General features: G+C 37.1%; 2 protein-coding genes across 19 annotated transcripts in view; both read left to right on the top strand.

Annotated features, from left to right (window-relative positions):
- Window positions 1-27,052, top strand: part of RABGAP1 (RAB GTPase activating protein 1) — a 160,742-nt gene that overhangs the window by 80,896 nt on the left and 52,794 nt on the right. The window contains exon 1 of one of the 18 annotated variants that reach the window (XM_070596386.1): window positions 7,264-7,488. The exons of the other annotated variants lie outside the window; for them this stretch is intronic. Coding sequence (XP_070452487.1) covers window positions 7,279-7,488 — 210 coding nt within the window. The 5' untranslated portion in view covers window positions 7,264-7,278. Of the gene's footprint in view, window positions 1-7,263; window positions 7,489-27,052 lie in introns of those variants that run through there. 18 annotated transcript variants of the gene reach the window in all.
- On the top strand, window positions 7,374-13,223 carry GPR21 (G protein-coupled receptor 21). The gene is made up of 2 exons (XM_008517923.2): window positions 7,374-7,488; window positions 7,915-13,223. Exon 2 carries the CDS (start codon window positions 8,307-8,309, stop codon window positions 9,354-9,356), a length of 1,050 nt encoding a protein of 349 aa, XP_008516145.1. The 5' UTR covers window positions 7,374-7,488; window positions 7,915-8,306; the 3' UTR covers window positions 9,357-13,223.

Here is a 27,052-nt window from a genome sequence, read left to right on the forward strand (position 1 = left end):
TAGAGGGGCGGCCTCGTGGTCAAGTGGTTAAGTTTGCATGCTACACTTCGGTGGCCCAGGGTTTTGCTCGTTCGGATCCTGGGTGTGGACATGACACTGCTCATCAGACCACGGTGAGCTGGCGTCTCACATAGCACAGCCAGAGGCACTCACCACTAAAATATACAGCTGTGTACTGGCGGCTTTGAGGAGGAGGAGAAGAAGAAAAAAAGGAGAAGATTGGCAATAGATGTTAGCTCAGGTGCCAGTCTTTAAAAAAACAAAATTAGCGTGTTCTTGCTATAGCAAATAGAATATTTTTTCTGATTTCCATTTCTAGGTGCTAATTGCTACAATAGAGAATAGACGATTTTTTTAATTCTCAATCTACCTCTTGATATTTTGATTAGTCCTCCTAATTTTATATTAGCATCTTTTGAGATTTTCAGGTAACAGTAGTATCAGCAGCAAAAACCGTTTCCCTTTTTTTCACTGTTTATGCAGGATACTGAATTTTCTTGCTTTTGTTTTTATATTTGGTAGAAGCATCAGATAGAAGACATTGCATTTGCTAGAAGACAGTGTTAAATGATGATGGTGATAACTGGCATCCCTATCAAATTCCTGATTTTAACTAAAATGGTTTTAATTTTTCAGTCTTTCGGAAAGCATGCTGTTCATTTCTTTTTTTGGTAAATAATTTTTATTTTACTTAAGTGATTTTCTTCTACCTCTGGCTTTGAGTTTTTATTAGAAATGTCTAAGGAATTTTATCAAGAGCTTTTTCAGCTGTTAATGAGTACGATTTGTTGATGGAGTAGATAGGTGATCTATCAACATGTGATGGTCTTCTTGATATTGAACTACCCTTGGCTTCATGGAATAAATTTCTACAGACCAAATACTCCTAGATTCTTTGTTTTCTGTTCTATCTGGTCTTTGACCAAGTGCTCCTCAACCCTGGTTTCTAAATAGAACTTGTCAGACACACATGGGGAAGAAACCCTAATAGGTAATCCATAGGGTCTCCATGGCCTTTCTTACTTCCAGTTGTAAGACCTGTAACTGTTTGGGTCTGGTGAATCAGATAAATGGGAGTTGAGAATAGAGGAAAAAGAAGACACTTTCTGGTCTTGAACTTCCAGAATCATTCTCTGGTTCTTCTTTCTTTTGATTATTTTTCACCTTTTATGTCAATGACTTTTTCTGTTCCTTTTATTTATTTTGCTCAGTAGGAAAAATTTACATCAGTACTACTTCCTTAACGGATCCTTTTAATAATGAGAGAATAATGAAATAGCAACATACTCTGTTTCTCTTTCTTCCTGTCCAGTCAGCCTTGTGTTTTCTGAAACCTGCTTGCATTGTTTTCTCTAGTGCTTTTAGTGATAAACTTCAGTGGTAAGAATTTTTTGCCATGAATTTCGAGCTTTTATCCAGAACCTAAAGTAGTAGCAAGCCCGTATAACCAATACTTGCGTGTCTAATTGTTTGTCCCAGGAAGCCCTGGAGGCTCAGCCACATTTTAGCAATCTGGAAAATAATTTAAGTATCTAATTATAATTTTGTTGTTACTCAGATTGTTTTGTTTTTAATTAAAAACTTCTCTCGGTAGATTTGGTAGTAGTCAAGGATTCAATATTTAAGCATAAGAACCTGCTGGTGGATACCAAACCAAAAAGAGGTCAGTTTAGCCGAAAGAGTTCTGACCATGGAGTTAGGAAGCCTGAGTACTACTTTCAGCTCTCTCACTAGCTTATGTGAACTCAAATGGAGTTCTGCGCCTATGACCGTTCATTCCCTCTTCTCTGAAATGAGGTTACTGAAGTAAATGATCTTCCTTTAAGCTTTAACATTCTGGAAAATTAGATAACGTGTTTGAGTCCTGCCCCTCAAAATAACCTGTGATTCTACTGTTTCACAACTGAGTATTCTTGCTATCTGATTCTATAAGAAAATAGACTGTGAGTGGACTTCTGGAACTATATTGTCTGCTCCTCTGTAGCAGTTGCTGTAATAGGTCTGCTACAGACTGAATGTTTCTGTCCCCCCAAAATTTGTATGTTGAAATCCTAATCCCTCCAGTGCAATGGTATTTGGAGGTGGGGCCTCTGGGAGGTGATTAGGTCAAGAGGGCAGAGCCCTTATAAATGGGATTAGTATCCTTATTAAAAAGACCCCAGAGAGGTCCTTTGTCCCTTCCGCCATGTGAGGATACGGCGAAAGACGGCTGTGGGTCCTCACCAAACACCGAATCTGCCAACACCTTGCTCTTGGACTTCCCAGCCTCCAGAACTTTGAGAAATAAATTTCTGTTGTTTATAAGCCATTTAGTCTATGGTCTTTTTGTTATAGTAGCCCAAATGGACTAAGACAAGGTTCCTTCAAATTGTTCTTTGTGAAAATAATTTTAAATCCCCAAATCCCATCTCTGTAAAGTCCTGTCACCTCTAGCGAGTTTCTGTAAGTCATTTCTGTCCAGGGAGAGCTAAAGATTTCCTGAGTTATAAGACTGGAAATGTATTAGGTTTGATCATATTAAAATTGCTAATACTTGACAATTTTTGGTCGACAAATAGTCAGTTTCATACATATCAACCTAATAATTATAGATGAATCAAACAGGTATCATACTGGGGTTTTACATGAAAGATCTTTCCATCTAAAAGCAGAATTGCCTATTGTTTTATTAGACATTTGTTATTTAGTCAATTAGAATTAGCTTTGAAAGCCTACTTTGTGCCAGCCCTGAGTCTTGTGGATATGTCCATGAATAAAATATACCTGTTCCCTGGTTTGTGGGAGACTACAATCTAATGAGGGAAATAGGCAGTTAATTAACCAATTACAGTAAAGTTACATGACAGTTACAGAAGAGAAAATACATATTGCTGTGTTGTAAATGACGAGAAGTTCTCATCTAAGGTTTCAAAAAGGTCTCTTGTTCAGAAATTATCCAGGAAGGTTATTGGGGTAGGATAGGGTGCTGCATGGTGTGTGTGGTGTTAAAAGTCAGAGGGGAAAACGTACTCAAGGGTAAGAAAGAGCTTGACAATTTCATAGTGTATTAAAGGAGATCAGACCAGAGAAGGTAGGTAGGAACCAAATCTTAGAAAGCTTTAAATAAGGCCTATTTAAGATTTCAGGCTATAGAATGTCATTGAAGCATTTTATGCAGGCAGATTACATATTCAGGTTTAGAAGGCAGTATGCAAAGTGGTTTAGAGTGTCCATCTAAAGGTAGATTGTCTTGGTTCAAATCCTAGTTCTGCTGTATTCAAGCCATTGACATTGGGCAATTTAACGTTAGATTTTTGTCTCCTTATCTATAAAATGGGATAATAGTAGTACCTTATTTGTAGAGTTTTTAGAATTAACTTAATTAGTGCATGAAAACACTTAGTACAGGTCATAGCCCATAGTATAAATTACTGCTTAGGTATTGTTATTATTTGTATTATCACTATTAGTTTTTAAAAGACCATTCTGGTTACTTGAGTTAGAATGGAGTAAGATTACTTGCAGGGAAACCTGTTAGTAATTCAGGCAAGAGATAATTGTGACTTGGATTGGAGTAGTGGCAGAAGGGATAGAGAAGGAGATGCTATTTGAGAGAAATTTCAGAGGTAAAATCCTTGACGCTTGGTGATTGAATGAATGTGGGAGGTGAGAGAGAAGGAGGAATAAAAGATGAGTCAAAGTACCTCAGATTGGTTTTGGAATGGCACTGATATAAATATACCCACATTGGCTGCACTGAAATATGTTAATTAAATAAAGCAACATTTAAAGCTCATAAGTGATATAGTGCCCAGAAATGAATCTTATGAATTTGAAGAAGTGAGATTGATCCTTTCTTATTTGTAATAATTAAGCTGCTGAGTAGGTTGGGAGAAGAATAATTTGAATAGTCTTTTCCCTCTTTTGTTTCATGTTTCCTTTCCCTTTCTGCCTTGTTTCCTTTTTAGTTCTGTCATTGATATTTTAATTTTTTAGTATGAGGTTGGACCATATAGAAGTTGCCATTTTTATAGATCAGAAAATATTTAACCAGAAATAAAAAGGTTAAATATTGGCAATTTCATGTGGTTCATCTAGTTTATTCTCATTTTGCAAGAATTTTTAACTGGGGCTCTAAGGGTCCATTTTGAGTTAAATTGAGTACCCCAGTGACTCTGTGAAGGAATATTGCTTTGATGGCATAAGGACAAGTGGAACTGAGTGCGGTGAAGGAGGTGACTTAAACCTGGCCTCATCCATTCGTTCTGGCTCTGGGAGAACATCTTGCAGCCAGGTTTTTTTGTTAGCTTTAACCAAAAGGGGCGTGTTATATAATATAACTCCGTCTGTTTTTTAAAAAATCTGATTATAGAAATAATACACAGAATTGGGAAATTCAGAAAATATGGACAACCAAAAAGAAAAAACGAGCAATTGCTTGTAATCCCACCGTCCAGTGAAAAATAGTTGATTTTTAATATATTTCCTTCCAGTCATATATGTGCAAAAAGTTACTATGTCTTTTAGAAAAAAAACAAATCATGAGGTTGCGTTATTTTAAAAAGGAAATGTTTGTATAGATTTTTGTGAGGACATAGATTTATTGCCACCCGCTCATGTCATTAATAATTTGTCTCTTCTGAAGAAAATGTTTTTCTTTAATCCAAGACAAAACATTTCTCTTGACTGATTTGAATGTAGCCATCAGGCCTTGTTTTTTTTTTAAGTTTCCTATATGAATATTTTGATTATAACTCCAAGAGTGGTTTTACTAAAATAGAAAGGAAGTTGAAAGAACTATTATTGTATTTATGACAGTAATATAACAGCTGGTAGTTTCATTGCGTTTTTATTACATTTTTAATTTTTTCAAGTTATCAGCCAAGGTAATATCTGCTTTTATCAGCATAACTGTCTAGTTTTATACATGAGATACCCGAGATGTATAGAGAATAAGTTACATGCCCAAGTTCACAAGTAGTTGGGAAAGCCTGGGCTCCTGACTTTGCTTAATTTTTTTTTCCATTTATTGAAATATAACTCTTTCAAATCATTCCTTTTTTTATTCAATATTTATTGAGCACTCAAAAAATGGGAGTTCTAAAATAAAGAATAGTGGGTAACCTAGTTTGGCTGGAGGACAAGGTGTTTGGGGGGACGTGGAATAGTGAAATCAGATTGGAAAGGTAATAGGGAGCCATTGAGTCTTCTTGAACGGTAGAGTACCATATTAAAGCTTGTGCTACTGGATATTTCAACAAGGTGGAAATGAATAGATTAGAAAAATGGACAAGACTAGAAGTCTAGATGATATTTAGTGATGGCCTAAAGTAAAGTATTAAAAACTGAAAGGAGGAAATGAATTTGAGAGCTGTTGTAGAAATAGATTCCCAGGACTTGGTGACTAAGAACAGTACATTGAGGGAGAGAGTGATCAAGATGATTCTTAAGTTTCGTTCCCGAGAGCCTGGAAAAACATTGGAAAAAAATGAAAGAGGTTTGTTTGGTGGGAAAAGTGTATTTAATTTTGGATATGCTATGATTGAAGTCTCTACAGGACATCCAAGTGGAAGATGTCTGACTAGCAGGCAAATTGTAGGTGGGAAAGGGAGCTCAAGAGAGTCAGGGCTGGCGACATAGGCAGAGAAATTATTTGTCTAGAGGGAATAATTGATGCCATATCATCATTCCTTCTTTCCAGGTACCTTTAGTGCCTTACATATGGAATAGCCTCAATGTATGTGAGGAATGCATGACAGCAAAGTATGCAAATCACTGTTGTGTGCCTTAGAAGCGGACAGTCACAGTAAGAGAGGGCACTTGAGGATTCAGAGGAACTCAGCCTCAAGCAATGCAACATGATTGGTGGGAAACCACGGGCTATTTAGGAGGGTTATTTTAGTTGTATGAGAAGAAAGTGAGTAAATTTATATACCCACTATGTGCTAAGTATTGGTAATCATTTTGTATGCTGTCTCCTTTATTTCTCAACAACTCCTTGAAATAGAGAGTATTACACCCATTTTATAGATGATGAAACTGAGGCTAAGTCATATTAGAGCAAGAATTTGAACCAGATGAGTGTGTTCAGTGCCATAGGTCTTTTTACTATACCATACTTTGCCATATTTTCCAGTAAGACCTGTCAAATATAGCTGTTAAGCTTATGCTCAATAGGTGTTTGGTTCCTTGCATTTGTGTAATAAGCAGAGTGCTTCAGATCTTAAAATGTAATTAATTGAATTCTGATTATGGGTGGCCATTTGCCTGCAATGAGAAAGCATGTGTGCGAAACAAATGAAAAATGAAAGTTGGATCACATAATGTGTATCTCCACCCAGGTGTGCAGACCTTCTGGGATGCTTACAAATGCCAACATTTGTTTATTTTACTCTACAGGATGTATGGAACTTTATTTAGAAGGATGAATTGACAGTCCAAAGACACCTAAAGGAAAAGATAGCAAAAATATACATTTCTAATTAGCTGAAAATTGTCATCATTTATGGCATTACCATAAGAGCCACAATATAATCCCAATTTGCATTGTTTTAAGTAGGCACAAACAAGATTGTGTATTCTTAGATACAAACGCTAAGTTGTACCGAGAGACTTCCTGTAATTTTCAAGTCTGGGTGGAAATGGATACGTTTGCTTTTTCATCTTTTGTTTGTATATTTGTGTACTGCCCAGCAAGCTGGAAGCAAGAAATGGCATCTCAGAACTATAGCGTAGTGTCAAATACAGGAACGATGTAATTCCTCTTCTATGTCTGTGCTATTTCTGCAGTATTCAGATTGCGTGAGATTTTCTTTATTTTTCTCTTGAAAAACCGAATTTTAAGTTTTCTTGTTATTTTGGTCATCTTAATATTGGCCATTATCTGTTGAATTGTGAGAGAAAATTAATGCTGAATATTTAGGTTTCCAGCTAGAATTTGTGCAGCTGAATTATGATTCCTCAGTTGCCGTGCACTGATAACACACTTTCATTCTTTAACATTGCTCTTTGTTCCTTGGGAAAATGCTACAAGAAAACAGGAATTTCCCCTCAGCATTAGCCCTTTGGCAGTATGTTTCAGTCTAATTCCTGGCTGGCACTCTCTCCGGGTTACTACCACTTCTTACTAGCTGTCTAAATTCTGTTCATCTACAAGAAGGGGGATTCCAGACAGACGAGGAAACAGCTTTCAAACACTGCACTGCAGGCATGTTAAGTTATCCCCCCACTGTGCAGTCTGGAAATCGGGGAGCACCTCTATGGCGATGAATTCTAATAAGCTGCTAAAGATGCCCGAGTATGTGCGCACACAGGCATTTTCTTTCCCCTCCCCCGCTTCTTCCTTTTCCCAAGCCCCCTCTTCTCCCTTTTCCCCTCCTACTCCTTTATCCCCTCCCTCTGTGTCTCAGTGCTGCGGTAAACGGGGCTGAGGCACATTCCTGCTTTACAAGGCTTTCTGTTAAGGATGTTTTGTGGCTTTTGTTTGGATTACAGCTTGCAGAATTACAGGTAACACTCTGAGATTAAGCTAGATAGATAAATTGTGTTGAAATGTTTTCAAAAAGGCAAAATATTACATTGGAATCAATGAAGAAAATAAGTTATCTTAGCTAATTTTATTAGTGGTAATTATAGTAAAATATTTTGAGAAATGCTATCAGCCGATTCCTTTTCTCCCCCAGAAGGCTCAAATGAAAGGAAATGGGGGTAGATTGATCTGCGATTGATTTTGTTTTATGTTGATCATGAAAGCTTGCTGTGGTGTGCCTCCTCTGTAGAGTAAGGACCAGTTATGTGGGGTGCTACTGAGAGTAGCCATGAATAGTTGTACTGGGTGGGGTGGGATGGAGTTGGGGGGAGAGCCTGAGCTAGCCAGGTTCTTTGATTAGGGCATTGGATGCAAATGTAAAATGCTTTCTCCTTTTCTTCTATCAGCTGTTCAGAGGAGCCTCATTACAACTCCTGCTGAAGCTCCTAGTCTTCTTCCCTTCTCTTCTGCCCCTACCCCCTACCCTCATTGGCCTGAAGACATTGTACCCAGAGTTTGCCTTACTCCCCTGGTGCTATGTGTATGGTAAACCTGGTACTATGGCCTCATCTGGGACTGGCCAGATAACTGCTGCTGGCTCTCCCTATTCCAAGGATTTAAAGGGGAATGGCACTGCAGGCAATGCACCAGAGCAGCAGCATCGGGAGCTTGGGGACTAAGGCTCCTCTGGCATTATTACAAACACACAGAGCTGACCGCAATGACAGCAGCTGCTCCTTTGAACTGTTGGCAGCAGTCAAGCGGCAGCATGAAGTGAGAGATCACTCCTGAGCTCAAGATGAACTCCACCTTGGATGGTAATCAGAGCAGCCGCCCTTTTTGCCTCTTGGCATTTGGCTATTTGGAAACTGTCAATTTTTGCCTTTTGGAAGTGTTGATTATTGTCTTTCTAACTGTATTGATTATTTCTGGCAACATCATTGTGATTTTTGTATTTCACTGTGCACCTTTGTTGAACCACCACACTACAAGTTATTTTATTCAGACTATGGCGTATGCTGACCTCTTGGTTGGGGTAAGCTGCCTGGTCCCTTCTTTATCTCTCCTCCACTACCCCCTTCCAGTAGAGGAGTCTTTGACTTGCCAGGTATTTGGTTTTGTAGTATCGGTTCTGAAGAGTGTCTCCATGGCCTCTCTGGCCTGTATCAGCATCGATAGATATATTGCCATCACTAAACCTTTAACCTATAATACTGTGGTTACACCCTGGAGACTACGCCTGTGTATTTTCCTGATTTGGCTGTACTCCACCCTGGTCTTCCTGCCTTCCTTTTTCGACTGGGGCAAACCTGGATATCATGGAGATGTGTTTCACTGGTGTGCGGAGTCCTGGCACACCGACCCCTACTTCACCCTGTTCATCGTGATGATGTTATATGCCCCAGCAGCCCTCATTGTGTGCTTCACCTATTTCAACATCTTCCGAATCTGCCAACAGCACACAAAGGAAATCAGCGAAAGGCAAGCCCGCTTCAGCAGCCAGAGTGGGGAGACTGGGGAGGTGCAGGCCTGTCCTGATAAGCGCTATGCCATGGTTCTGTTCCGAATTACTAGTGTATTTTACATCCTCTGGTTGCCATACATCATCTACTTCTTGTTGGAGAGTTCTACTGGCCGCAGCAACCGCTTCGCATCCTTCTTGACGACCTGGCTTGCGATTAGTAACAGTTTCTGCAACTGTGTCATTTATAGTCTCTCCAACAGCGTCTTCCAAAGGGGACTGAAGCGCCTCTCAGGGGCCATGTGTACTTCTTGTGCAAGTCAGACCATAGCTAAGGACCCTTACACAGTTAGGAACAAAGGCCCCCTTAATGGATGCCATGTCTGAAGTGGTTCAGATATTGGGTCACTGTGTGTGGAGGGTGTGTGTGTGTGTCTTTCCTTTTTATCTCTTTGTATTCTGAGTTCAGTAGGAAATCTGGGACAAAATAATTTGACTCTAAGCAATAGCAAACAAATGATCCATCCAAAATACCTTCTAAGTTTGCAGAAATGATTTTTTAAAAAGTACTTTGAATCAGGACCATGAAGATAAATTGCTGTTGGTTCCAATTTTTGTAATGTCATAGAAAATGACTACAGTTCTCAGATTTAAAATGAATAAAGCCATATCTAACACCTCTCTGCAGCTGGCATGACTGAACCTAGGTGTGAAAAGCGTCAGCATTTTAAAAAGTCATCATTTTCTTCTTGCTTTTCTGGGTTCTTTCCAGCTGTTTGGGCTTCATATGCAATTGATTTCTTTTAACAGGGAGTGTTAAAATACAGTGATGAATTAACAGAGTTTTTAAATTTTATTTTTGTGTGCTGAAGTATGACTATATTGCAGATTGCAGCACTGTCATTTAAAAAGCCAAATGTTTTGTCTTATCTCTTGAGAGAATTCTCAATACAGTGAATAATGTGAACACTTAGACATTAATTTTAGAATTTTGCAGTGAACCATGAAGCAAAAATGCAGTAAATCATGCAATTTATGAAAAACTTGGCTGCTTTTTGTGCCATACTTTACGGAGATCTGAAGAAATGTGTGCATAGGAAGTGATTGTGTTGCAGTATTTTTGCCCATGCCTTTTGCCCACACATGCATGTATTTAGTTAGATTTTTCTTTTATAGCAAAACATGTTTGAGTAAGTTGAAAAATAATTAAATGATAGGCTGTTGGCTGCCATTTTTATGATGAAAATATTTAAAAATATGTCTTGAGTCTTCTCTCTTCTTTTTATCCAGAGACTTCTGAAATATGAGAATATCAGGGAGAAAGTTGCCCTAAGCAACTAAGTCGTGAATTATGCACTTAACTAGCTCGTTTTCAAAATAGAAGGGGGTTAATTGAAATTAAATTTGTGGTTAAATGGAATCAACTAATAAAGTAGCAACTAATTCTTTTTAAAAGTGTTCAGGAACCCACATTTGAATGAGAGAAGGAGAAATTCTGTTTAATCTAATCAGCAGTCTCTCTTACTGCTATTCTCTTTCTGGGAAAAAATCCTTTGGGATACAGTTCTTTCCATACTAATCTTTTTTTAGGCCAAAATACTTGCAAAATCTGTAGCATTTTATTATTGTTATTCTGTAGAATTATTAATTGAGAGTACTCTAATTTGTTCTTAAAAGTGATTAAGAGCAAGAGATTTATTTTTCTGAAAAAAGAGGAGGATTTCCCAGCAGCTCCAGGCATGAGAGTATTTCCTCTACTTTTTTACTGGTTCTAATGTTTTGGAAGTCTTTAGGGGACTTATGTGATCTCTGCCTTTGGCTAGATGTTGTAATCTGAATGCGACAGTGGTGTTCAGTGAGTTGGAAGATGGAAGAAACCCAAGGGACGTGGGTAAAAGTAGATTTTGAATCCAAGAAAGGACATGGATATTTATAAAACAGGCAGACATGCTTTGGTTTTTGGTCATGATATTAGAAAACCTCCTACCCCCTTTTACAATAAAATTCTTAGGATTTTGGGTTTTAGATATCGGTTTGATGTCACCCTCAAATGTGTTCATTTAAACTTCTAAGTAAATAAGTATTATATAAACATTCAAACTTCAGATTCTGAGTTCTTCCCAAAAGCTTGCTTGCTCTTTACATTTGGTGTTAGAAAATTTGATTCTAAGCTGTTTTAAAATTTAGAACTCATATTGAAATTGCAAGTTATGTTAGCAGTGGCTTTGTTAAATTGCCATTTGAAATGGAAAACCTTTTCTGTTGGATTCTGAAAAATAGTTATACATATTTCCACTTTATGTAAGTGGCACTGATCTAAAAAATCAAAATTTCTTTTCTTTCATGTATATTGGAGAATGTAATCTGTTCACATTTGCAGTTTGCTTGTGAATTTTCAATTTAGCAAATATGGAAATCTTTAAAGACTTAATTTTTATTAAAAAACTGATGTTTAAATCAGTAGATTTTACTTGGGGGCTGAGCCCTTTAAATTTTTCCTCCAATAGGGTTTTATCTTGTAAGAATGGAAAAGAGAAAATATCTGTTTAATTATCTAGAAATGGTTAATCAAGCTGGTCTTTTAGTGACTGGAAAGACAACTCTTTTAATAAGCTTTTGTTAATAGATTTTTAAGTTTTTGTCTTAATACCAAATTTAGATGTTATTATAGGTATTTTTTTCACATGAGAATCTTTATCAGTATCGCAGCGTAAAACTAAAGTAGAAACTAAGTAGATACAATAATTTTAAAGAAAAATAAAGCTCCCACAACTGATACTTGCTTAATATCGGATGTCTTTCCAGTTTAGCTTATCTTCATTGGACCTTATAAACTCTGTTTCTTTCAGGTATCAATTTTATTCTCACATTCATTGTCTCTAGTGCTTTTCTTGTTTTTATTTTCGTGTGTGTGTTGGAGAGAGGGTACACTCTTGGATGCAATCATACAATCTTATGTGGCTAGGGGCAGTTTCTATGTGATACATTTGGAGAGTTTGTATTTAAGTAGCCTTATTATCCTCCCATATTTAATGCAACATTTGATGACGTTTGATTTAAATACCAATCTGACTAGTTCAGAATGAGTAAAAAGTGTATTTTTAGACTCAATTACCTTGGGCTTTGGCAAGACAGCACATTTAACTTTATATGGTATATGACTGATACAAGAGGAAGCACAGCTTTTGGTAATTGTGTTGAAATTATTTCATAGTAAATTTTAAAATAAGACTATTCTAATTGTTATATTTGTGAATTAGTTCTGTGTTCTTATAAAATGATGTCGATGAAGGTGTGTGGTTTTTTTCCTTCTTAGAGTGGAAAAGCAGTTACAAAAGGACAGTGCTCCACTTTAATGAAAGACCAATCTTACACCAGAATGGATATTTGAATTTTTCATGGACCTGTTGACTCTCTCTAAATTCCATTTTGGAAAGGGTTTTCTTTAAGTTTTATTTCTGGATAAGTTCCTTTCTCAGCCTATTATAGTGGCTTTTCCTTTTTACTTGAATAATGGTCTCAGTATTTTAAGGATTGGGAAAACTTGAATTTTTGTACTATAAATGCATTATCCACCTCTTTGAACTTGAAAATGAAGCAACAGGGTTACAGGCTCCCAGACAGTAGAGTGATTTCTGGGAGAGTCAGATTTGATTGAAAAATCTGCACAGTAGCTTTGTAGGAAATGTTTTAATTTCACTGACTGTGTTTTTGTATCATAAAAGATTTGTGAAATAAATTATTGGCAAACCAGAATTTATTGTTATATGATCAGATTTGGGGAAGTTTAAGGATGGGAGAATAGTGGCACCATGAGATTTTTTTAAATTCGTCGTAAGTCATTCCATATGTTCATTTTTGCACAATTTTTCTGTTTCAGGTTGAAGAAAAATTAAATATTCATATTAAATGTACATTTTATTAATATATTTTTCAGACCCTGGGAATATTCTAGACATTTCTTATGACTGTAAACAAGTCGTTTGGCTTTTCTTCAAAGTTTGGGTGACAAAAGGGCATCATGATACGATTAAAATGAACTTTGAAATTAGAATCAAAACATCTATGTTACTGTTACTAATTAACTAGTTTCATAAGGGCAAGTTGCTTCTCTAAGCACTTAATTTCTTCTATAAAAGGAGATAATAATCACTTCATCCCTCATAGGGTTACTTTGAGGATTGAATTAGATTGTGGATGTAAAAGTACTTTGTAAAATGTAAAGTGCTTTGCAAATAAAAATGATTATTGTTATTTGTTTCTGCCATGGTTTTACATCTGAGGAGATTGTGCATGATGATGTGGTGGTCTCCTGTGTTAAGATCTTTGAAGCTCAATGCTTTGTGTCTATTCCAGGCTGCTTAGCAATCCCAAATTTGAGAAGAGAGGCATGATAAATCCTCACCTTTCTAAAATGACAGTAGCTTTAAATTCTACATAAAACTGTTTTCATTTACTTCCTGTACTTGTCTGCAAAGTCTCTGAAAGCGGGAACAGTGTCTCTTCATATCTTTATTCCCAAAATCTAATATAGGACCAGGCTCAGAGCAGAAGTTTTAATAAATTTTATAGAATCCGTGAATGACCCTTTCTAATTATTACTTTAGTTGTTATAGAGCAGTGATGTTCAAAAGGTAGTCCAGAGGCCATAAGCAATTTTGCCTTTGGTGAAGGCCATTCTAGACTCTAAATAATAAGTAATATCTCTTAGTACCAAGAAACTAGTGTGGGAATGTGCCTGCTCTATAAGCTAGGTCACTTTGCTCCTGGAAGCCCTGTAGCCTTGTCCCAGGGACTTAAGGCAGTGCTATCAAACTGCCACTTTCTCACAGCATGGATAAGAAATATGTAGTTGGATCACACCTTCTTGGCTCTGGATCCAGGTAAGGTAGGCTGTAAAAATCAGTCAAAGAGGAGCTGTAGAATAGGTTGGTGAAAGAAACTGTTCTAACTCTATGGTTTTGCTTTGTCTCCCTTTCACTCTTTACCAGTTTTCTAGCTCTGTCTTCCCTTTCCTTTCTCTTCTTAGCACACTATTGGTCATGTATTCAGAGGGAAGTGCTTCAAATGATGCTGCTAAAAGGTGTGGAAAATTGTATTATGCAATAGCGTTGGCCTTTAGGGAAAGTTTCAGAAGCAATCGAGAAGCATTTATGCAGCAAGCTCTGCCTATATGCCAGTAGGATAGCTAGCTGGCCTCAGGATATAAAGAAGGATCACACGATTCCTTTCTTGTAGAACTTTATAGTTTTTAGATGTTTCATGTGGAAAAATTCTGTGATTATCTGTCCTTCAAAAAACCTCACAAAGGGACTTTTTCTGGAGGAATTTACCAAGGCCTACTGGTGGGACAGTTGGCACACCGTGGATCTGTTTCTTGGGGTAAGTTCACATGATGCCCGTGTATAAAATCATAATGTCAGTTTATTAGTTTAAAAAAAAAAAAGATGTTGGCAGTGAGGAGCAGTCTTTCCATATTGGTAGATCTTCACGGGAAGCCAAACCTTATTCAGAATGGTGCTTGGTGAGGATGGAATCTCAGCATATGGTTCTGTAATGTGAACATTTATTGGTAGCAGACTAAGCCTGATGTCTTGTCTCAGCAATCAGGAAACCTGGTCATTGAGATCGTAATAAAAGTTGGAATCATCTCTGCTTCCAATACTGACCGACATATCTTCTAATTGACATATTATTTCTTTAGTTAACTTCTTTTGTTACTTGTCTTTTAGTAAGGTTCCTTGCAAGTCTTAGTAGTCTTGCAAGCCTGCTATTTATTCTTTCTTTTTGAGGTGGTTTTATGTCACTTGTCTTATCCTTTACCATAATATATGGTTTTATGATTTAATGTTCAGAGGGTGGCCTTATTTATGATAGTTTTGGGGGAGCAACTCATCTTGGCTTTCATGTAGCACCTATATACTGTCTAGTTAGAAAAGCAAGATATATGAAACAACCTATAAAAATTAACAACATAAGGCAGATAATAGGCATTGAAACATTAAGTATATAGAATGTCAGATCATGTCTGGCAACAGAGATGGGGATGGACATTTGAGCTGGAAAAGACCTTAGAGATCATTTGATCTGATTCTCTCTTTTCCAAACAGGAAACCAGTATAGTGGCTACACATCTATGTATGATAATACCCAGACTTCCTACTTGCTAATCCATTGCCCTTTTCTGTTAAACCATGTTACTTTTGCAGTGGAGTTAGAGTTGAGCTTCACTCAGCTGGGCCCTGAATGAATAAGATTTAAATAGGCTGAAATGGGGTGTGTGCGTGTGTGTGTAATTCTAGATATTGGAAGGATTATGGGCAACAATATAAATGTTAATTGAGGCTGCTTATGTTTGAGGAGAATTTTATAAACTTTGTCTGATTTAATCCTCCCAACATGTATGAGCTGGTGACTATTATTAACCCCATTATATAGGTGAGGAAACAGATTTACAGTTGTCAGAGCCATACAGTTAATAAATAGAAGATCTAGCATTCCAACCCAGTTGTTTCTGACTCCAAAGCCTACATTCTTGCCTCATTTAATTCTCACAGAACCATACCAGGTAGTTATTTTTATTATTCCTATTTTACATGTGAGAAAACTTAGAGAGATTAAGAAACTAATCAATATATAAGCTAACTCCTAGACTTGAAAAACATCATAAACTTCCTGCTAAATATAGCAGATTGAATATGGATATTTATTTCTGTTAACTCCACTGAAAAGAATAGCAAAGATATAATACATATGGACGAATAGAAGAGGAGCAGAGACTATAGCAGATGAATGAAGCCAACAAAATTTTGGAATATAGAAATCCAGTGGACAAGTGGTAACTGACTCAGCAGCATTGACAAAGCTGAATCCTAAAGTTAAGTGGGGAGGAGCAAAAAGAAGCAAGCTGATTTGCCCGTAGAACCCAGTAAATACTTGGGAATTAGATTCCTGAGATACCTGTATGAAGCTGAACACCTGAAAACTGAAGAATTGTTAGAAAGTTTATATAAGGAACATTTAGATGCCATCACCACCTGCCTCCTGCACTCCTCCACTCCGCACTGTCTTGATCTCACTCCCAAGCTGGCCCAAGCAGGCAACTGGTTTTTCACCATCCTAGCAGAAGATGGAAGATTTACTCTTTGGAGAGGTTGAACCGCAGACATAACTGGATGCCAGGCATAGCTGAGGATGGGACTAAGATGCCTTGTTGAAAACTGAGTGTCAAGAGAAAGGCCACATGTTAAATAATCAGTCTCCTTGATAATCAGTCTCTTCACTCCCAGAATGCTCTCAGTCAACCTTAAACCTTCTAAGCAGGAGATGAGAGGAATCCACCCTGGGGACTGTATTTGAGGGCTCATGTTCCCACCTCATCAGTCAACAGATTCCACCTATGAATACAGAGCTTCCAATTAGTTTTTTACTCCTTCTCCTTTAATATTAACAGTCAGCCAAAGATCACTGGTCTTTTGAGAAAGTCTTCTCACAAGTAATACAGAGCCCAGAACAAAAGAAATCAGAGGAAACAGAGACAATGCAAGTCACAGAAGAAAAGTTAAAAAAAACCCAACACTGTAACTAATATTTTCAAAGAAGATTTTGCATCCATTAAAGGAGAATAGGATGCCATAAAAAAACAAAAAAAGACTAAGAGCTTTTGAAATTTAAAGTTTAATCTGAATTTTTAAAAATCAGGAAAGTTGGAAGATAAAATTGAAGTAGGCTGAATAGTGAAACAAAAGACAATAAAGTAGATAAAAGCAATACAATTAAAGCCTCAATCAGCGAGGCCCAATTTCTAACGTGATTTTCAGAAACAGAATAGGGAAAAAGAAAGGATGAAGTTCTCAAATATCACAAGAAAAATTTCCAGAACTGAAGAATTTGAGTTTCTATAATGAAAAAGACTAGCTTAATGTAATAAAAAGACTTCATGACAGTAGATCATTATAAAATTTCAGAACACTAGGGATAAAGAAAAATCCTAAAAGCTTCTTGGCCTGGAGTAGGGATGGGAGAGTGGAAACATAGTAAGTACCGAGTTCTGAATAGCATTGGACTTTATGCCTCATTGAAGCAAGAAGATAATGGGAAATCACTCAAAAATTTTGAGAAGTGATTTTTAATCTAGAATTTTATGCCCCGTCAAAAAAAAATATTTACCCTCTTCAAGTATTAGAGTAAAATAAACCCATTTTGAGATAAGCAGGGTCTCAAAATATTTACCTGCCTTACATACTTGCTCAGGAAGTTATTGAAGGATATGCTTCCCCAGAATGAAGGATGAAATCAAGAAAGGGGAAGATAGAGAACTCAGGAAACAGGAGCTCCAATGCAGGAGAGAAGTGAAAAGAATTCCTGTGGTGATGGGGAAGGAAAACCCTAGGAAGACAGACGTGCAGCAGACCCAGAAAGCACCTAGTTCAAATTGGAGCAGAAGGAAGGAGAGCACTAGTAGGTATATCTTTAGAAAAAAAATAATTGATGGGAATCAACAATTCTGTCAGGTTTGTAGGGGAAGAATTGGTGATAGATACATAGAATACTGAGGGAAAGAAAAAATTAGGCAATTATTAACTTCAGAAAAAATAGGAAATTAAGAAAGGAAATCTAATCGTCATATACTCTGATTCAGTTACAAACAATATGGATTTAACCAAAAATTGTGGCAAAATTATGTTGAGAGTCATGATGAGGGGAATTTAAGTACATGTAGAGGGTGGGTGGGGTTGGGAACTGTAATGAAGCTACAGTATCATCTTCCATGCTAGAAAGTCTGAAAAAAAACCAGAAAATGACAATGTAAGCATTTTGTTCAGAAATATGAAGAAAAATAGCTAAAGAAAAAAAAAGATGAAAATGGTTGCCTTGGGGGAGCAGGGAGCAGAGTGGGGGGAGTGAGCAGTCTGCTGTCTTTCATTGTAAGCTGTGGACTGTTTGACCTTTACAGCTATGTAGGTGTATTATTTTTTATGAAAAGCATAGACCACACTTAGGAAAAGGCAAATAAATTTTAGCAGAAGTGGAGGGAAACCAGGAATCACAGATTTAGAGCATGTTACTAAGTAGAGAGTGAGGGCATGATCACACTGCACAGAGAAGTTTTCTATTCATATCATTTCATCCCCTGGGGACGACAGGCAAAGAGGATATTATCCCTCTTACAATTGTGGAAACTGAGTTTGAGTCTGTAAGACCTTTTTTATTCCTAATCTGCCACATCACTATGCCTCATAGGGATCTGTTTGGATTTTTTAGATTTTTTTAATTTGGGTTTTTACCAAGAGAAGACAGCAGACACTGGAAAACATTTTTCTTTGACATCGTGGGAAAAAAATACATGAAAACAAACAAGTGTGTGTGTGTGTGTGTTTGTGTGTAGTGAGTATGTGTGTACTGGCATACAAGTATCTATAATACAAGACCTGGCATTATGAGATCACGAGAAGAAGGCAAAGTACAGTTTGGTATTCACAGGAAGGAGATGTGTGTTAGATGGTTTTCCTTGCAGGGTAGTATATGAGATAGCCTAGGCCCTGGGTAGAGTAGAATTTCTACAGTCTTCTCTCTCCCTGACCTCTAGAATGAGAGTGACATAAAGTGGCCAGCTGCACAGGATTAAAGGAACCCAAAGAATCAATAGACAAAAAACCCTAATAAAGTGACCTACAATTATCAAACAATAATATGACATAAGAAAGCCCTTTGCAAAGTAAAAAGCATATCATTATGTTAAATTACCATGACTGTAGTCACTTAATGAAAGATTTATTGGCGTGTTACCAAAAGATTTTATTGGTTTTGATCAAAATACAAAAGTAAGAATCTTTTCACAGTAAAACTTTAAATTCTTTGTCAGCTTTCAACAAATACTTGTTGAATTGAACTAAGACAATATTTTGGGGAAGAATGCAAAAGTTATAGCATTAAACAGTATGCTTCATTTCTGAAGTTTCTTCCAGAAAGACTGGGAAACCCCCACTGTAAGCCATTTATTTATAGCTGGACCAAAAAAATTAAAAAGGACATTTGTGTGGCTCTGTCTTCTTTGGACCCTGGGGAGCAGAATCTGACTCAAAAGCCTTTTTCATTTTTAAAAGTTCTCCTTCTTCATGACATGGTATTTGTAGGAATTGAAAACATTGCTACTTAGGTTATGTTATCATGTATTTGTTAACATCGTTGTACTGAGGATGTGCATTGCAGCCTACAGAGCACTGAAATAAAGTTAAAACAAAATTTAGATGCTAGTTCTGGCACTTTATTAGATAATCTTGATCTGAACTTCACAAGGCTAGTCATCTTTAAGTGAAGATGACAACAACATTATAGGAGTTGGTTCAAGCTCAGATGCATGTTACATTAATGGCAAAGCTCTTTACATTGTTACGGCATTACTTTATACTCTTGGACCACTTTTTTTTTTCTTCTGAGATAAAGAGAAAGGTAGTGAAAAGAGTATGGATTTTGGAGTCTCTGGCGCTTGGTTTTCTACTCTGTAAAATGGAATCATACCCCCTCAGAATTATTGTGAAAATTAGATATTATCATGTTTGTGTTTTGTTTTGTTTTTTTGAGGAAGATTTGCCCTGAGCTAACTACTGCCAGTCCTCCCCTTTTTTGCTGAGGAAGCCTGGCCCTGAGCTAGCATCCATGCTCATCTTCCTCTGCTTTATACGTGGGATGCCTACCACAGCATGGCGTGCCAAGCGGTGCCATGTCTGTACCCAGGATCCAAACCAGCGAACCCTGGGCCGCCGACGCGGAATGTGTGAACTTAACCACTGTGCCATCGGGCTGGCCCCTGATACTATCATGTTTTAAAGTATATAGAATTGTGCCTGGTGGCACCATAGAAGCTCTGTCAAAGATAGCTGCTATTATTTGTTTGTTATGTACAGGTCAGAATCTCCCAGTGACTTCCAGGGCCTGCTGCAAATCAGCATATACCTTCAGAGGAAAGGCCCACAGTGAAGGTGGAGCGACTTAGTGGGCTTCCTTCTCTCAGGGATCATAAACCTCTCAAGTCCTGCCTTGATGGTTTGCTCCATCAAGATACTGATGTATTGTGTATTTTGTCTTGCTTTTGTAGTATGTTCTTCAGGAGGATTTGACCTATACAATTCTCAGACATTAAGTTACATATATTTAGATGTACTTCATCAGGGAACAAGTCGTTGGAGCCTATAGTAAGAGCTTTGATAGGTTAAAGGTAGAAAGGAAATTTGGGACTGGAGTGATAAAGAGGTATCACTTTAATTGAGGTTTGTCAACGAGTTGTATTAGGAAAAAAAATTGTGGCAAAGGGTGTTTTAAGCTTCAAAGGCCTGATGAAGAGGGGCTATTCATATACTTAAGGAATAAAGAGACCATGTAATATATAGTGATTAAAAGTATGTGCTTGAGAGGCAGGCAGACCTGGGTATGAATCCTAGTCCTGCTGCTTACTAGCTGTGAAACCTGGGAAAGGTACATAATGAATCCCTCTTAGTCTCTGTAGTCTTAACTGATAGCACTATTTTACCCAAGTATTGTAAGGATTAAACGAGCTGATACACGTGATGCTCTCACCACAGTGCTTGGCACTCAGCAGTCAGTACGTTAGCTGGTGCTGCTATCTTCCTTGTGAATAGGGCAGCATGGATGAACCAGAGCTTTCAAGTTGAGGTGTAATGGAGAGTAAGGTCAGAAATATAAATCGAGGCTACCTGGCCTGGAATAAAGGGCTGAGGGATTTGATTCTAATTAAGAATTGGAGATGGACTTAAGATTTTTGACTAGGTGAATGACGTAAATATAGAATCCTAAAGTGATTGAGCTAGAAGATCCCTTAGAGGTCATAATCTAGACTCTTCCTTTCACATATGGAGAAAAGGAGACCCAGAGTGGTAACACAGTTAATTAGTTGCAGAACTGGGACTAGAATCCAGGCCTTAGACCACCCGTAGACTCAATCCTGCCGCCAAAATAAGTCCAAAGGATTGTTCAGCATTTGGTAAGTGCTTAGAAAATGAGAATTTCCAGCAGGTTTGCAAACAAATATTCAGATTTTGGTTTGTATTAAAATAAATAAAAATAGTCTTTCCATTGGTACTTTTTATTAAACAAGTTGATTTGAACAATCTTAATTAGTTAGAAAGTTCCCTTGATCCTGGCAGTCACCTCAGAAATGTTTGTTAGGGGAAATAGAAATACATGAACTGGATAGTTCTAGAATACCTCCACTGGTATTTATAGTGTTTCTCCTTTAGTGAGGATGGAGGGTGAAGTTTTTGCTTAAGTAAAATTGAAGATCATTGCTTATCCAGTACTTTTAAAGTTGCTGTTTCCTAAGAATTTTAACTAGAAGAACATAAAAATAATTTAATTTCAGGAGGACTCTTACTACCTATGTAGTAAGACATTATTACATAGATGCTAATAGTAGACTTTGGTTGATATTATACCTATGTGCTGATAAGTTTTAAGCTTTTAGATTAATAGAAAAAGGTCCAAGTAATTATAGCTTTATACATTAATGATGAAATAACATAAATATTTAAATATTTGTTTCTTAATAATTGTTTCTTAAAATTAGTTTTTTCATAGAAAAGTTAAAATCTTAAACATGATTTCTCTTATACACTGGGGCTCAAGGAAACATCATTTTTGCCTGAAAACTATATAAAATATAAAATTAAGTGTTGAGACCCAGAACATATACCTGTAGTCGGTGAATATGTATATGAATGCAGACTTGTTACAGAATTCTAAATACAGTTCAGCAGTTCACTGATGGAGATATTTGTGACCAGTGTCATTCAAACATGGATTCTCATTTAATGTTTGTTAACTGTTATAAGAGTAGGGAGCTCTATAGAGTTGTAAAGTCATATTTTAATGTATCTAGCCATTTTACACCTGCTAGGTATTTTTGTTATTCATTAGGCACACTTAGATCTCTGGCTGAAGACTTGTTATTTTCAGAAGAAACTAACTTTTTAAAGTAAAACTGAGTGTTTGTTAAGCATTATGAAACATTCATAAATATTTTCTTAGAAGGCATAATTTGATAGTTGTTTTTTTCTTTTTGAGGAAGATTAGCCCTGAGCTAACATCTGCTGCCAATCCTTCCTCTTCTGAGGAAGACTGGCCCTGAGCTAACGTCCGTGGCTATCTTCCTCCGCTTTTTTATATGTGGGACGCTTGCCCCAGCATGGCTTGCCAAGTGGTGCCATGTCCGCACCCGGGATCTGAACCGACGAACCCTGGGCTGCCGAACTGGAACGTGCGCATTTAACCACTGCGCCACTAGGCCGGCCCCAGAAGTCATAATTTGATTTGGTTATATGAAAATATAGCTTGAGGGATGTGGATCTTGTTCATGTGTGTGTGAGGTGTATTATCAGTGAGTGATTTTGAGAAGATTTTATTCTTAGCATATAATGCTTTATAAAATCTTTAAGCAAGTAGGGGCCAGCCTGATGGTGTAGTGGTTAAATTCGCATGCTCCACTTCTGCAGACTCGAGTTGACAGGTTTGGATCCTGGGTGTGGACCTACACACAGCTCATCAAGCCACGCTGTGGCAGCATCCCACGTACAAAATAGAAGAAGATTGGCACAGATGTTAGCTCAGGGACAATCTTCTTCAAGCAAAAAGAGGAGGATTGGCAACACATGTTAGCTCAGGGACAATCTCCCTCACCAAAAGAAAAAAATCTTTAAGCAAATAATATAAGGCAAACAATGCAGTCTGTATTAAGCTATACTAAGAGGGCATTTGATGTGCAGTTTTGCTCAGTAATATAAATAATACAATTAAAATAAATATTTGGAAGTCATCACAGTTATCAGAAATATTTGTTTGGAATATGACTTTGTATATAATAATTTTGTGTCTTCAAGCTTAGCTGACTCATACATTACCTCCCCCACACCTTTTTACTCAAAACGACACTTTTTGTGTTCACTTTTGTCAGGTAACAATTCTTGAGTATTTCCTACTCTTGGGCCATGAAGGATTACCGTGAAGGAGAATCAACAATAGCAGAGCGGGAAAAGGTTGACAGTGCAGTTAGCATTTATGCCTTATCTATACATGATTTGAAACAGTTTTGCCAAGCATTGAATAATTTTCCTGTGGGAAACTTGAGCCCTAAAAGGAAATGAGCGCAGCTAAAAGGCTGCATATCACATGGGACTTAGATTTATTTTTAGAATGGCACTATAATGCCATATTTGGATTGAAACAATGTGATAGCAGTACTTTATTTTATTAAAAGCTATCTTTTCTGAAGAAGTCATCTAATTTTCTATTATATTGTATGCTACAGATTCAACATAGTAAGTATGTAACAATTCAGCTGATATAGTACTAAAGTATATATTAAAAGTTACAGGCGCTTATTTGGCAAACATTTCTGGAGCCTGATTTCTGAGTCTGCTTTTTGTAATAAAGATTCTTTGGCAGTTCATTGATTATAGTACATAGTTGTCAGTTTGAGGTAATTTTCTTTATTGAAAGGGAAAAAGAGTAAGGAAAGATTAGTACCTTGGGGATTGGTGTAGTTATTTGACAGTCTTGAAATGGAAGAGCTCTTTACTAAATGAGGCAGTGATAATAGAGAAACCCAAATGGATTATTGCCTCTGAGAAATGTTTTTTTTTTTTTAAAAAGATAATCAGCAAAGATACTTCATACTGAGTTCTGCAGTGTTTTAGTTAGCATGGTTCATAGTTTAAAAGAAAACACTTATTGCACCATTTATATTTTATGTCAGTTTTTCTGTGCTTGATTTATCTTCATACTTTGGTTATGATAAATTATGATGTTGGTAATATACAATGGATTTCTGAATTGCGTACTATCTAAAATTACAGATTCCCCACAGGGCACTAAGTCCCAACCCATAGGAAAATCTGCCAAATACACATTTTGTCCCTTGCCCTCTCTCCCAAGGTTGGAAATATGCCAACATCATAAATCTCAAGTATGATGGGAAAGAACTGCCACTCATGTACAGGCCTTATGCTACCTGCTCTCCATGTAGTATCTCACGTACTTCTCATAAACTCTGCGAGGCAGGGACCGTTGCATAAATTTTAGATAGGGATATTGAGGCTCAGACTAGTTAAGTGACTTGTCCAAGGTCACACAATTAAAGTGGAGGAGGCAGAATTCAGAGAAAGAACTGTCTGACCCTAGAGTTAATGTTCTGTCCATTAATTTTGTGTAACCTAGGTGGAACACCTAAATTCCATCTTCTTCGTTCTTCAAAAGTCCAACCCCCGTCTTCACATTGTTGTGGCCAGATTCTGAAATGCCTTCAGTTATCTCCATGTTTGTGAAAATCTAGTTCCAGTTTGCTCTTGTGTTTGATGTATTGTAGCATGTGTTTGATGTGTTTGGAATGGAAATTTTAACACGTTAATTACTGAATACCTACACAATATTTCATTTATTTAAATATGTTAAAGATCACTTTCTTGTCTTTGGTCCAGCTTTTTTTATTTTTTAGAGGAAGATTAGCCCTGAGCTAACTACTGCCAGTCCTCCTCTCTTTTTGCTGAGGAAGCCTGGCCCTGAGCTAACATCCATGCCCATCTTCCTCTACTTTATATGTGGGATGCCCACCACAACATGGCGTGCCAAGCGGTGCCATGTCCACACCCGGGATAGGAACCGGCAAAGCCCCGGCTGCTGAGAAGTGGAACATGCGCACTTAACCGCTGTGCCACTGGGCCGGCCCCTGTTTTTATTTTTAATTTTTACAATTTTTTTTTGGAAAGAAGATTGGCCCTGAACTAACATCCACTGACAATCCTCCTCTTTTTGCTGAGGAAGACTGGCCCTGAGCTAACATCTGTGCCCATCTTCCTCTACTTTATATGTAGGACGCCTACCACAGCATGACTTGACAAGTGGTGTGTGGGTCCGCACCAGGATCCGAACCAGCGAACCCCAGGCTGCCGAATCGAAACGTATGAATTTAACTGCTGCGCCACGGGGCCGGTCCCTTTGGTCCAGCTTTTGAAGTCTTCTTTTAAGTGTTATTCAGTGACAGTTTTACTGGAATTATGATTTTTGCCTTCAATAGCAAATTACCAGGATAAATATACAAAGCAATATCTGCCCACAGATCTAGTTTCCACTAAAATCCCTGCTATCTCATTGCTGTGGAAGAACAGCACTGCAGGTTGTCAGGAAACTGATGTGAGGAGCAGTGTGTTAGCCACGCAGGGACAAGTCAGAATATGTTTGCCTGGGCATACGTTTTATGTCCTTGAAATCTGAGTTTAAGATAATGTTTTTGCGTTGTCACTGTTAAGTGAGCCCATCGATCAGATATTTACTTATAGAATTCTCGTTGATTGAATTATGAAATGTGCTTGAGGGGCTTTGTTTCATATAAATACATTTTACCTCGTATTACTAATGTAATTGAGAATTATTAGAATTCTTATTATAATTATATTAGAATATTATTAGAATATTTATAATTCAACAAAATAGGAAAATGTAAATAAGAAAGAGATTTGGAAAATAGAGGTAGAACAGGAAGATAATATACAGATACACAGGCCATGAGATCCCGTGTTGTTTAAGATTGGGCTGCAATTTTAGTTCTGAGCTTCCTGGATGCCAAAACAAAAATGGACATTTAATCATTGTCCAGAGGGGAAAAATACCCATATTTCTTTAGGAGAAACAAGATATGTGATAGGGACACTAAGTAATGTGGTAGGAGTTGTCTTCACCACCATGAAATACAAGGTTTCTATAGCAATTTTTGGGGTTCTTTTAATGTTCTCAAAACATGTCACCAGCACAATTTTGTGAAGATGGTTCTTTGAAGATTTTGTGATCTGAAAGTAGGTTCTTTGATTAGGCCACTCCTAATCAAAGAGTAAAACCCAGAATATTTGAAAGATTACTGATTTTTTTTAATCTGAAATATTGGATAAAAACATGTATAACCTACCATAAATGTTGGAGGCCACCTGGCACTTAAGGAAAATGCCTTTTCTTTGAATAACTTATAGAAAGACCGCATGTTGAGATTTTTTTCACTTTGTTTTTATGTTTAAGAGCTTCATATATTTCTCTGTGTACATGTTATTAGGGCCTCAGTTATTTCTGCTTTTTCATAAATGCTGAACACCCTTCATCTAAGGAAGCTTATTCATATGAGTAGAAAGAAAAGGCACATTTTCAAAGTCTGTGTCATGTCAATTTTAGTTAGAAGAGTCGAGAAGACAAAAGCATTTTTTTTTATATAGTAGGAATTAGAAATGCCACTCACTATTGATAAGAGGTTTATTTTACTTTTAAAGTATATTTATTTGGGTTAAGAATGTGGGCTAGAAAGCCAATTGAGTTCCAGTCTCAGCTCCTCAATTTCTAGGCAAGTGATTTAACTTCTTTCCTCATTTGTCAAATGGGGGAAATAATAGAACCCTCTGCAAAGGGTTGTTAAGATAGAGCTGTGTGATCTATCTATATGTAAGGTGTTTAGAACAGTGACTACGGATCTACCTTATCTCTTGTTAGTGTTGCTTAATTATTTTTGTCTGTAAAAGTGCATTTGTAAATGGGAAATAAATGGCTCTGAGCATTATGTGTGTCATATATCCCCTGAGAATTCATTTATTCAAAAGATATTTATTGAGTGCCTATCATTTGTGAGGCACTCTTCTAGGAGCTGGAGATGCACATGAACAAAAGAGAAATTTCTGCCCTCCTGAAGCATCATGTTCTAGTGAATCTGTTAAAATCCCCAAACACTCTTCTTAGAAAAATACACACAAAACTTTGCATACAGTGTTGGAAAATTAATGGTAGCTATAAGTCTGTGTGTTAAATCTCAGGCTGAGAATACCATCCATACCTCCTTTTTATTTTGTCAGAGTTCCTGTGAGACATTCCTTAAGATGGATACAGTATTTGATTTTAAAGACAAAGCTGTTGTTTGAGACAAAGTAATTGTCCCCATTTTTTTAATCACTTTTTTTGGCTTTATCAAATTAGAAATGCTGTTAGCTTTAACATGACCAATTGAAATAAAATTTCCAGAGTTTGCAGATTTTTGTAGGACC

Source organism: Equus przewalskii, chromosome 26 (genome assembly GCF_037783145.1).
Source record: "Equus przewalskii isolate Varuska chromosome 26, EquPr2, whole genome shotgun sequence".
In the NCBI taxonomy this organism is placed as follows: Eukaryota; Metazoa; Chordata; class Mammalia; order Perissodactyla; family Equidae; genus Equus; species Equus przewalskii.